Source organism: Cryptomeria japonica, chromosome 10 (genome assembly GCF_030272615.1).
Source record: "Cryptomeria japonica chromosome 10, Sugi_1.0, whole genome shotgun sequence".
Classification (NCBI taxonomy): domain Eukaryota; kingdom Viridiplantae; phylum Streptophyta; class Pinopsida; order Cupressales; family Cupressaceae; genus Cryptomeria; species Cryptomeria japonica.
This window is the reverse complement of record NC_081414.1, coordinates 192,731,657-192,744,569: the sequence shown is the minus strand read 5'-3', so window position 1 is coordinate 192,744,569 and position 12,913 is coordinate 192,731,657. Positions and strand designations below refer to the sequence as shown.

Here is a 12,913-nt window from a genome sequence, read left to right as displayed (position 1 = left end):
AAACGTTAGACAACACATGGCAAAACACCAGACATCACGTGGTAAAACATCACTCCCTGATTTTTGAGGAAAAATCCAGCAATACCCTCCCATGATTTTTTTGTGGAGAAAATCAGAAAACCTGAAGATATTTTTTTAACGGACAAAAATCAGAAAACTGACAAACAATTTTTCAAGAAAAAAATCGTGAAAAACCTTGGACCTGTAGGACAAGAGATTGGCCCAAATCAAACTGATCAAGGCAATGATATTCAAATATCGTTAACTCGAAGCATGAAATTTTGGAACAGCCTAGAAAAAGTCTCTCTATTTTGTTTGTAAAAAAAATACTTTCCAAACCCTAGGCGCAGGACCTGAGATAATCGTGAAATAACAAATCACTTCGAAACTAGGGAAGATCACTGCAAAAAAAACGAGAAACCCAAAACTTTGTCGCCCAAGAGAAGTCACAAAAATCGCACAGTCGCAGGTTCTGCAAATCACATTGCATGCCAAAGAGACTCCAAAATTTGCGAGTAGAAGATTGTCGCCGAAAAAAAAACCTTTCCAGAAAATTGCAAAAATAAGGTCGGAAAACAAATCTCAGAAAACCCTGATGAAGGTCACGTTGTCAACAAAAAAATAGAAAAAGTCGCAAGAGAACAAAGTCGTTGCCAAAAAACAAACGGGCATCACACATGCAACCAATAGGTCATAGAAAAAAGAAATTTTGCTCATGTTTCACAAAACCCAGAAGTTTGATGCACGCACAGAAAAATGCCACCCAAACCAAGTCATGAAAAGGAACAGAGCTTCGAAAACCTGAGAAAAGATCTCGACACATTTGCAAAAGTTGCGATGTTCTAAAAACCCTAATTCAATTTTTCTAAAAAAAAGTTTCAAAAAACCCTTTGAAAATTCCTGCACTATTTTCCCTACAAAAATATTTTTAAAAAATCTGGAAAAAATATCCAAGTAGGCTTACGAATTCTTATTTAAAAAATTCGCCAAATTCTAAAATATCCCATCAACCCGTTCTGATACCATGAAAAATTGATTGCTCAAAATAATAGGATAACTTTATTCAATTGCAGAGCCATTTAAATAGGCGATTACAAAATGGTGATGATTCTAAAAAAGAAACAACCACTTCTAAAAATAGAAGCCAAAAATAGAAAACTAAATAAAGCAAATAATTACTCTAATGACCATTAATATATTAATTAATAATAATTAAATATTTTTATAAGAACTAGGTTTCATTTTATTTCACATAGTTGCTATCGTCACAAAATTAAACCAAAGTTGATAGAAACCATGTTCCAAGATCTTGATCAAGGTAGAATTCAAGTTGCTCCAGATTGTCTTTCTCCAAAAAGCAAAAGACTCATAAAGCAAGCATTTCCTCAAAAATAAGGACAAGGGATTAACAACAATATCAATTGATACTGCAATAACATAATATTAGAGACAATGAAATCCAATGGGTCCTCCACCAAAACCACGAAGGACTTGCCCAAGGAAAAAGATAGTTTAGTCAATGGAACAAGTGCAGAACTAGCCCTTGAAACAATCTCAGGTCCCAAAGCGTTATCCCCAACTCACATTCGAGTCATCCTCTTGGGGCTAGAATTAGGGATAGCTAATAAAATCTACTCCTTGCAAAAGGCGTCACATTCATGGAAAGGATTCAATCTGGTCTAGCAAACTTCAAAAGTTTAAGGGGCCTATTGGAGCTTTTTAATATCGGGTCAATTGTTTAAAGAAAGCCCTTCCATAGCCCCTTCGTCTTCTTTTGTTGTTGCTTCTTTCCTTTCTTTGCGTTTGCTTGCCTACACTCACTCCTGCCATTGCTTTCCTCATCAATCAGTGCTACACATTCCTATTTATATTCGCTATGCTTGCCTTCGCATATGCTACCTCATTATTGTTTTAATATTTAATATTTCAACAGTGAGACATTTATTTACATTCACAAAGGGAGTTGTGCATGCATGATCAAGAAGCTGTCAAATCAAAGACAGTTGCAGAAATGAATGTCCCAGCTGATTGACGAGTTTCAAGGTTCAAATTCAAAATCTGCTAAAGCCGTCTTCATCCCCCTCTTCTCATCCTCTATTTTCAATCTTCTTCTCCTCCTATTTTGTTATACATACCTCGAAAATAGAGTTGCAAATGGCTAGACATTTCACAACAAACTCTACTGTTGTGGTGCTCTTGTCACTAAGGGGAATTGTGTATATCATAAAGCTGTTGGGCTTGGGATGTGTATTCCTCTGTCTCTAGTCATCTGCTGGCCGGTTCCAAGGTAGACTCATTTTATGTTTATGAAGGAGTTCAAGTAATTGTGGATTAATCAATTAACTTAATAAGAAACAGCTTGTCATCTAAATAGTTTCTAGTTTGTCTTTGTTCATCCTTCACTCTTATACGCAGGTTTCTTTTTGTTGATTATTGCAAGGTGAGTTGTTAAGCTCTAATCAGACAGAGGATGGGTTTCTACTCTTAGCTTGAGGCTTTTTTATGCTTTCTATATTTCAATTTCAGCATTCTCATTCTTCATTTTCCTTGTGATGTTAGAGTTAGTTTCAAGTAGGCAGGGAACCAGCCCTTGATCTGGAGATTTGTTTGCTGGTCGCTAATTGACCTGAAATACTTTCCGTTGTTGGTGCTTTGTGCATGGTGTGGCCCCTTGAAACAGGGTCATAGGTCTTCTCCAACAATAGGTTAATTTGTTCATAGCATCATAAAAATGCAAAATCTCTTATTTATGTGTGGATGAACTGTTATATCATGTGCTCATACCTAATAAACAAAAATAGGCATGGCAGATTAGTTCACTTTCTATTACATTTTTAAACCATGGTATTGATAAATCTTCCCTAGGATTGACTCAGCAAACCAAACTATAAAGATTGTTCCAATTTATTAGAGATAATTTAGGAAACTAAAAAATGCTAGAAATTTATAAAAATAGAGAAATAAGAATTAATTTTCCATCTGGTGCAGCCCAAAACAATTTTGATTTTTGTTTTTCTAGACAAAATCAGGGATCGAGAGGCCGAGCCCCTAACATTAAGACCAAATTAATGCCTTCAACACCACATGAACCTTCATAGCACATACCATTTTTGAATTTTCATAATTCCATTGCCTTCAACTAAAACCCAAACCCTTCAGGGGCCATTAAACAGTAATTAGGCCCTAAATGAATGAGAATGGACTAAATATTCATTGAAAAATGAGTGCCTTTGAGTGTATCCTAATTGATCTAATATTTGATTACTTAGACAAAATCCCAGGGTTACTTGGTAATGTGTCCCCACCCATGGTTGAAAACCCCATTACAACTAGACAGCAAGGGAGGCCCCTTGGCCATGCCTTATCTTTGGGAAAACTTGTGACACATTCCCAGGATGCTACCCACATTGGGGGGGGCAAACCCGAGACAGTTAGGGAAATCCCTTGTGCATCTCAAGGATGACCACATGTTCCAATAGAAAGCATGCCCCACAAAAAAAAATCCATGCCCCTTTTGCAACCATAAACACATAAAGAACTTAACACACTGCCCTAAAACTTATATTGCTACCTTTTTTTTTTAACTGTTGAGAGGAGAAAGAAAAAAAACAGGAAGAAAGATGAGGAAGGAAGGTCAAAAGAAGAAGATTTTCAGTCACTTTCAACATCAAGGATCATTGGAAGGTAAGCCACAACCACTTCATTTAGGTTTTTTTCATGTCTTCGGATTCTGTTAAGAAATCTTAGGGATTTTTATCTACAGTTATTTTTCCTATTTGATGTCCCAAATTTCACTTTCTTGAAGCTGAATCAAAATGAGCAACAATGACGGGCATGAAATGGAAAGTGAAGAAATGAATGTCAATGCGAATGAAGTTGAAAAAAATGTTGGGTGTTCTTTAGAAAATAGCACATACCATTTTTCATAATTTCATTGCCTTCAACCAAAATCCAAACCCTTTAGGGGCCATTAAACAGTAATTAGGCCCTAAATGAATGAGAATGGAATAAATATTCATTGAAAAATGATTGCCTTTGAGTGTGCCCTAATTGATCTAATATTTGATTACTTGGACAAAATCCCTGGGTTACTTGGCAATGTGTCCCCACCCATGGTTGAAAACCCCAATACAACTAGACAGCAAGGGAGGCCCCTTGGCCATGCATTATCTTTGGGAAAACTTGTGACGCATTCCCAGGATGCTACCCACATTGGAGAGGACACACCCGAGACAGTTAGGGACATCCCTTGTGAATCTCAAGCATGACCACATGTCCCAACATAAAGCATGTCCCGCAAAAAAAAATCCATGCCCCTTTTGCAACCATAAACACATAAACAACTTAACACACTGCCCTAAAATTTATATTGCTACCTTTTTATTTGCTGTTGAGAGGAGAAAGAAAAAAAACAGGAGGAAAGATGAGGAAGGAAGGTCAAAAGAAGAAGATTTTCAGTCACTTTCAACATCAAGGATCATTGGAAGGTAAGCCACAACCACTTCTTTTAGTTTTTTTTCATGTCTTGGGGTTCTGTCAAGAAATCTTAGGGTTTTTTATCTACAGTTATTTTTCCTATTTGATGTCCCAAATTTCGCTTTCTTGAAGCTTAATCAAAATGAGCAACAATAACAGGCACGAAATGGAGAGTGAAGAAATGAACGTCAATGCAAATCAAGTTGAAAAAAATGTTGGGTGTTCTTTAGAAAATGCAAGAACTGCTGGAACACATCATTTTCATGCCCTTCAACTATTGTCAATATATAAGCAAAAAGCACTTTCAATCTCATAAAACCCTTGCTACAATATGTGACCATTTTTAGCAAAAATAACTCCAAAAATTTAGGGGGGAATAAAAATTGGCTCTGTCATTTATATACAAAACTGATATTCATGGGATTTCCAATAGGGTTGGACCCATGTATTAAGTGTTTGGACATGGTTGTGTTGTCGCATCTTCAAAGACACTTTTTAAGGTGGTTTGGACAGAGTTTTGCTCTCAGTGGATGAAAGACTCACTATCTCACTTCCAGGGCAGTATTTTGTTGTTAAAACTGGAAAAGGGGAGGTGCCACGGCTTCCAATGCTCACTATATGGAATCAACAGAGTTTAGATGCAAGGGAATTCCAGATTAAAAGGGGATTGGCTTTTTTAAAGAGATTAATGAGGCTCACTGAGAAGGGTTGGTCAGAGAGAGCTATAGGTGATGATGAAGCATGGGTTTGGAAATACAAAAATGATGAACGCCTGGATGGTTCGCAGAGCCCGGATTCCAGTGATGATGAGGAGGAACTGAGTCTAGAACAGGTGGAGTGACTGTCAGAGGCCATTGAAAACGCTCACCAGAGAGCATTTGCAGATATTCAGGGTCCGAGGCTCTCTAATGTGGGTTGAGGCAAGGAAAATCTTTATTTTCATTGCCCATAAACTTGTTATCTGTTTTCATTTGCCTTTGTCAATTATGTTTTTGACAGAATATGGTTCCGAAAGGCTTTGTTTATATGCCTGATACTTTGAACTTCTATAGGAGTATTGCATAGCAGCCTCCCCTGTTTTGTCTGTTTTTTCTATAACTCTGTGATGGTTGTTTTTTATAATATTTAATAGATATTCTAGCTTCCGCCTTTTATTGAGCAAAAAAAAAGTGTGTTTGGACATGGTGTTTTATTTTAAAAGATTATAACTTTGGAAGCGAGGGTTGCAATGGCTAGGTTGGCAGGAGTGAATGAGGTGAAATTCAAAAGGTGTCCCTCTAGAATCAATTCCAATGTGTCATATGCTGCCAGTAGGGATGTAATAGGAGAGTTCTAATTGCTGAAATACAATGGCAAGGGTATTGAACTTACAAGCAAGAAAGTGTGCCAATCATTTTGTAGCCGAAATCTGCTAAGCCCATACCATCCTTGTGATATGTTTCTCATATTTCAAGATGTGGTGAAGAAAACAAACATAATCGAATCTTCTCATGTCCCCTAGAGAACATAGATTGTGTACCTCCCTCCACGAAAAACAATATTCCAAGTCAAACTTACAAATATATTAGGATAGGTTGCTCCAATGTCGTGGATGGGTGGATTAATAGTTGTCATCAGCCAATCTTTAATATCATAATTACCTTTTCGGATAGCTTCTACTTTCTTAAAGCTACTGGTTTCTCCGGGAAATACAAGGATGAAGATTACCAATTTCAACTCTTGAAGGCCACCATAGAGGAGGTTAGGTCTTCTAGTGCCATGCAAAATGTGACCAATTTAGTTTGTACTTGCAAGTTAGCTGGTTTGATTGTTGAGAGAGCTTACAAACATATTTTTTAATCCCATGTTGTGTTCATACATTAAAGCATTGCTTTAAAAGACATCTAGAACATAAATTAAATGAAGACATGGGTGGTTCAAGCTAGAGATATACAGATGTTTATATCTAACCACCATGCATCACTTGCAATATTCGGAGGTTTTTTCGAAGAAAGAATTCCTCAAGCCAATGGAGACTAGATATAGTAGCTATTTCTAGCTTAGATTTTTCAAATAAGGAATTCCTCAAGCCAACAGCAACAAGATAATGTGCTAACTAGTTTTTTTTCTTTAGATTTTACAAAGCCCATAAGATTATCTCAACTGATAAAAGAGATCTTGGGCACATGACTTAGCAACAAGAAAAAAAATAGAATTCAGAAGAAGAGCAACGTTTATGTGTAATTCAGTCCAGCTTAGTAAACAAAAAAAATTGTTTGTATATTCAACAATGTATATTTGTAGGCGATCATACTCAAGTTTCAGTTTGCAGTTAAGCTTTATTTTCTAAGTGTATAATCTGCTTATCACTATCTGAATTTTAACACCCTCACTTACTATCAACAAAACTATACTCTCAACTCAAATGGGAAGATGTTTGAACATATTTGATATTTGACAAAAACTAATGCTACCTTTCAAATATTTAGTACTTAAACTAGAGCTCCTCAAAAGTTTTGGTGATCGCTCATTCTAATAATGCCTGCTTTTAAAGAAAAGACACCTCACTGAGCCTTTTCCACCAGTTGTGTACATTAAACTCCCAATTTAAGAACGAAGACACAAAATATATTTGTAGTCCAACAAATGAACAATAGCCTCAGGGCTAAACAACCATTATCAATAATCTAAAAAGTCTAAATGATAACTTATTCCCATATTGAACCATTGAAACAGAAAATAACAAGGAAACCCGGGGACACGTCATCAGCCCTTTTTGACACGTCCCTGTTACCAGGGCATCCCAGGGAAGGGGGGATGGATTGGGGACATCCCCTACCAGTCCCCAAAATTTGAGGAATAGCAGAAAATATGTCGGAAACCTGGGGACGGCAGCAATCCTTAGAGGAGACGTTTGTCTCGCGGATGGCCAGCCGTCCCTCTTTTCCCATCACATTTTTAAAAAAAAACACTCAAATGCTTTAAAAAAACATTTTTTAGTTCTTTTTGTGGGCCCCAACACCTCAGCAATAGTGTGTGTTTAATAAATTCCATACACATTAAACTACATATGTCAGTCCCAACAGAAGCAACATGAAAAATGGTCTTTCATATGATTTAACTTCTGCATTAAATTTCGAATTTCAAAAATTAACGGAGAGTAAAATTGCAGCTCTGATCTTACAGAAAATAGCAGACAACTTGTTGTTACAGAGGATCCTTCACCAAGTGACTAACTCCTAGGAGATTATAGCGATGCCTTAAAAGAAATGTGCCTTAACTAGCCTCAATAGCGGCAACACACATGAATGAGCATTGAAACTGATTTCTAACCTTCATAGATTTACAACAGGATTGATGAGCATAACTGGTATGATTTTAAGAATTGAAATAAGTCCATAAACTGCAAACTGGATACAAACTCTATCATCAATGAGCAGTGTGAATGAGCAAAGTAGCCGGAAACTCCTTTGTCCCTACCTGGGCATGCGTATCCCCGTATCTGAGACAACCCGGATACACATTGAATACTGTACACACGTGTGCCCAAAAAACCTTGGTTTCCAACCATGCTAGATGCTATGTGATTTGATCTTTAAAAAATTTGACGGAAATCTTCTTAAATTTAATTTTAAAAACCTTCATTCATGTATTTTTTTTTTTAAATTGCTATAAACAAAACTTACACCCAATGAGAAAGACAAATGAAATGTTGTTCTATTTGACTGACCCATTTTTTGGGTTATCTTCCAATGCAACTCTACTTTTTTTCATATTGTAAAATGTTAATTCAACTTATCATTATTTATGTAGCAATTATGTGTCTATATTGCTTTTGAAGTAATGAAAATCTCCTTGAATAACTTAGAAAAATGTGTCAAATATATGTGTATGTGTTTTTTTATGAATGACGTGTCCAGCCATATCCATATTGGGGGTCTTGAAAAATGGCCGTATCCGTATCCGATACCGTATCCGTATCCATGTCCATGCAACTTTGATATATATATATATATATATATATATATATAGAGAGAGAGAGAGAGAGAGAGAGGTTCTATAATGTATATATGCATAGTTATCAAACATCAATGTTATAATATGAATATTTAAAATTTTCCTATGCGTTTTGAATTTTCCCTATTTTTTACATAGCCATCCCAAAAGGTGGCTTGAAAAATCGGGGACATGGAGATGCATCCCCATGTCCCAGAAACTTGGGGTAAAATAGGAAAATACCTAAGACAAAGCAAACCAACCCATCGATTAATAAGTTTTCTACACCCAAATTTATCTATTAAGCATGATCATAACTAAATTTATCTAAGATAGATTATAGAGATACACACTAAATCACCTAACTCACCAAATTTTATTGACAAATTTCAAAATCGGGAGAATCTATTAAAAACCCTAAAAATTGTTAAAAAATTCATCAAAAAATAGTCAAACAAGACTTTCTCTATTTGCTTCTTCTACATGATCGCTCTATATGGCTAAAGTGAGTGGGAATTTGAAGGCTAGATGAAAACTCTTGTAGATCCATGACCCATCCTCGGCATTAAAAACATACAAGTCAGTCAAGCAGTCCTAAATCTGATCTCTTTCCCTCTTTCAACTTGGAGGAAGCTTCCATAACCCACTTCCCAAAGGAGACATGGCATAGCGGCACATGGCATAACACAAACACCAACTCTTGAGCACTTTGACCAAAGGCTCTTGATTGCACACAAAATAGGCCCTCAAATTTTTTATCGCGAGTCTACTGAAGAATACTACAAGGTGCTCAAAATACTTTATCATGCCTTTTAGAGGACCCAAAACAGGTTCATAAATTGTTTTGCGGCACTAAAATTTAGCTTAGCATTTTCAGTTCTCTTTGATACATAAACAAGTATTTCTTGTTCCCCCTTTTTGTAGAGTGTCTAAATGTTAATAAATCATTACAGTTTATATTTTTGGGTTTTAATTTACGGTTTTAAAGTTTTCAAAAAAATATATTTTTATTTTTAATAATTAAATTTTTATAAAAATTTTAAATACTTAATATTGTTAAATTATAATGTAGTACACTAATAACTACTTCAATATCATAAATAAAGTAATATTAATATATTAGATTTATATCTTTTATTCTTTAATCACGAAAAAAATTATAAAATTTTATCGTTCATGAATTTGATCCGATTTTTTTCCTTGCCAAACTCAAAAACAAACACAAACCCAATGATACACATGCATTTTCTATCCAGCACCCAGTTATGAGTGACAATACAAACAGAAGCAAAATTAGAAAGGACGACTTGCTAAAGCAAACACTTCCATAACATGAATTACAATCTAAATTGAAAACTTAAGCACCAAAAATGTGCAACAAAGTTCACTCGGAGTTTGGACCAAACTGCTGCAAACAAATAAAGTTACCTGCATTGCACAGAGATGTAACTGCAGATAAACTTTTGAACTTACATTTAACCCTTCTTTGTATCGTGATTCAAACATTGCCATAGCAGCAAGAGATCCAGAACCCATTGTGGCAAAAGGTAGAGTGTCTGTTGATCCATGAGGATATACCTGCATCCCAAAGAAAAAGTTCACAGAGAAATATATCTTTTAACTCGTGCCCAGCAAGAAAATGAAAAATGAAACAAATTACAAATTTTGATTGTGTATAAGCTGCTTACCGTATGTAAGTGTGGTCCAGTAATATCCACCCCACCAAGTACTAAGGCTGCACTCACATGGCCTTGGTAACTACAACCAGAAAATGGAAAACAATTAAAGCAACCATACAAGACAGAACAAAATACTATAAACCTTAAAAGCAATATCAATTAAAACAAACAAAAATGGATACATGTTAGGAAACATGGAAAATCACCCGAATAGATGGGATTTTAGAATAGTGAGGGCACTAACAACCCGTGATTCTCGACCAGTTGCATAACGATGCAGCTCCAGTTGGGAGCTAACCATGTCTGTCAACAAAAAGACCAAACATTCAGTAATCCAACAATAATCACATGAAGCATTTTCAAGTGGAATGACAAGATTAAGTAGCCTCCAAGCATTGAAAACTCATATTCATATTGGCAGCTCCAACGCTGAAATAAGCACTGATAAATATTCTCCGAGGAACAATAGAAAAATATAAACAAAACCTGTTACTGCCTCTGTATCTGCAGCAGTTCCAGCACCACAGCAGTATATATTTGGTGCAATATAATGTATTTTTTCACAGTTCTTATCACACACTATTGGTCCTTCAGTTGCCCTGGTGTCGGCCCCAAGTATGACTCCATCCTGAGTTGAAAAAGCTCAACTTTAGCAAAACTTTTTTTATATTGCAATTCAAGTACAAATTCTGCTTAGACAAACACCAACATGAGACCAATACAAGCTCCTTGAGAGCACACACTAGAAACCTACAATGCAAGACCAAGAGTCGCAACTTAGAAATCCACCTATAGATATCACAACCACAGCAAATGCCAACAATGGAAGACCAAGAGTCACAACTTAGATATCCACCTCTAAATATTTTGTTAAGATCAAGATTTTTAAATTTTTTCAATGCAACTGAGAGGTATCAGATATAAAATAGGAAAAAAGGTTTAAGCCTAAGAAAAAGCCCAAAGCAAGAGGTTTTATTTTTAAGGTAAATACACTCATGAAACAAGATAAAAAAAGATGAATATAGGAACTTTTATCTCTATTATAGATCAGAATAAATAATCCATTTTGCTCCTATTCCAGAACAATCCTTGCCCCACTTGAAACCATTTCTAAGATATTCCCTCAAGCAACCCCCCTCACCAGACCCTCAGTAAATAGATTTCTCTTAAATCAGTAGTACATCCTTCCCCTTCTATGAATCCCTGACTTTTACCTGCATTCACTTAAACTATTTTGCTTGAAACCCTATAATCCAACTCCTTGATTTTTGAATGTTTTTAGAGACATGCTTCTTTACTTCAAAAATTAATGCAACTCACTCCACTCTTCCAAATCACTCCTAAATATAACACAGACTTTAATCAAATCACGCAATATGGTTGCTAACGACCTTCCAGCAACAAAAACAAACTGTGAAACAATCAACATAAGAAAAAACAAAGACTCCTTAACAGATAAGGGAATGACAGAACTAACCTTAAAAACAAGACCAACAATTGTCGTTCCTGTTTTGCGAAACTTTGGCACTTCAATACCTTTCTTAATAAGCATTTCATTTCTTTTACACAAATCAAAAGAGAATCCACCTTTGGGAGGGATGTCAATTTGATTGTTTGCCATAACTTGACACGGTTAAAGAAACCCCTGTAAAATATAATCAGAAAAATCAAAATGGCGATCTCTTCAAAGTTCCTAATATAAAATTTATTTCTTAAGTTTCCACAAATATAAAAATTTTGAAGCATAATTAAAGTATTATGCTGAATTGTCAAAAAACAATTACATAAGGGGAATCAGAGTAGCTTTAGCATCACTTCTTAGAATCTACTCAGAAGTTAGTAATCTATTATTTGATTGACAGTCGGGGAGCACTGAATTGTTAGGAATATAAAGTGGGAGGAAAAAACAGGTTTTTTGAGCGGTGTCTTTGATTTGTTGGGTCATTGTTTGTTCATTTATTTTTCCAAGAGTATCAAACTTAAATAAGTTAAATGGCACAAACTACACACAATGGAAAAGAATATTAAAAAGAATTCAAATTTTCATTGATTTTTGGAAGTTAGTAGAGGATAAAAATAGACCAACTATTCCTAGTGATGCTACTGACAAAGAACATTTGATTTAAAAATAGAAAAGGACTTCAATTTTTCAATGTTCTTGCATTCATAAGACACATATTTCACAGGCTTATAAAAAACTTTCTTTGAGTAAAAGATCTTGGTGCCACAAACTTTAATTCAGTTATGGAAACTCTAAATGATTATCTATACTGAACACTCTAGTTGAATCCGAAAAAATATGTTGAGGGGATACTGCAAGGATTGAAAATGCACATATGCAAACTTGTTAGCATTCCTGTTTCTGTTGGTTTAAATTGATAATTTTATATGTAGAAGATTGTCCCAAGATATAAAAGGACATGTGTCATGTTCCTCGTGCAAGTGTTGTAGGATGTCTAATTTATTCCCTGGTCTATACAAGATCGAACATTGAGTTATATGAAAAGAAATAAAAAACAAAAGCAGGGAAGGAATTTTGAACCGAAAATATGATCTTTAAATATTTGCACAGAGGTCTGGATCATGCAATCTGCTAACAAGGATGACCTAGGTGAACAGACTAGAAGATATATAGGATTTTGTAAAAGCCAACTAGACTAGAGATATTGAGTGCCCAATATTTTCAAGTGGTTATGTGTTTGTATTATGATGCATCATGACTATCATAAGCTTAATGTTTATAGGCTACGTGACTGTCCACTGTCATTATGGTGAACCTCAGA

General features: G+C 35.4%; 1 protein-coding gene across 6 annotated transcripts in view; it reads right to left on the bottom strand.

The window, feature by feature from the left end:
* The window catches only part of LOC131079131 (proteasome subunit beta type-7-B), a 69,620-nt gene that overhangs the window by 43,712 nt on the left and 12,995 nt on the right, over positions 1 to 12,913 (bottom strand). For all 6 annotated transcript variants that reach the window (XM_058017020.2, XM_058017021.2, XM_058017022.2 and 3 more), the window contains 5 exons: positions 11,608 to 11,775; positions 10,617 to 10,758; positions 10,337 to 10,433; positions 10,140 to 10,209; positions 9,925 to 10,029 (listed from right to left, as the gene is read on the bottom strand). In XM_058017020.2, coding sequence (XP_057873003.1) covers positions 9,925 to 10,029; positions 10,140 to 10,209; positions 10,337 to 10,433; positions 10,617 to 10,758; positions 11,608 to 11,751 — 558 coding nt within the window. In that variant the 5' untranslated portion in view covers positions 11,752 to 11,775. The remainder of the gene's footprint in view (positions 1 to 9,924; positions 10,030 to 10,139; positions 10,210 to 10,336; positions 10,434 to 10,616; positions 10,759 to 11,607; positions 11,776 to 12,913) is intronic.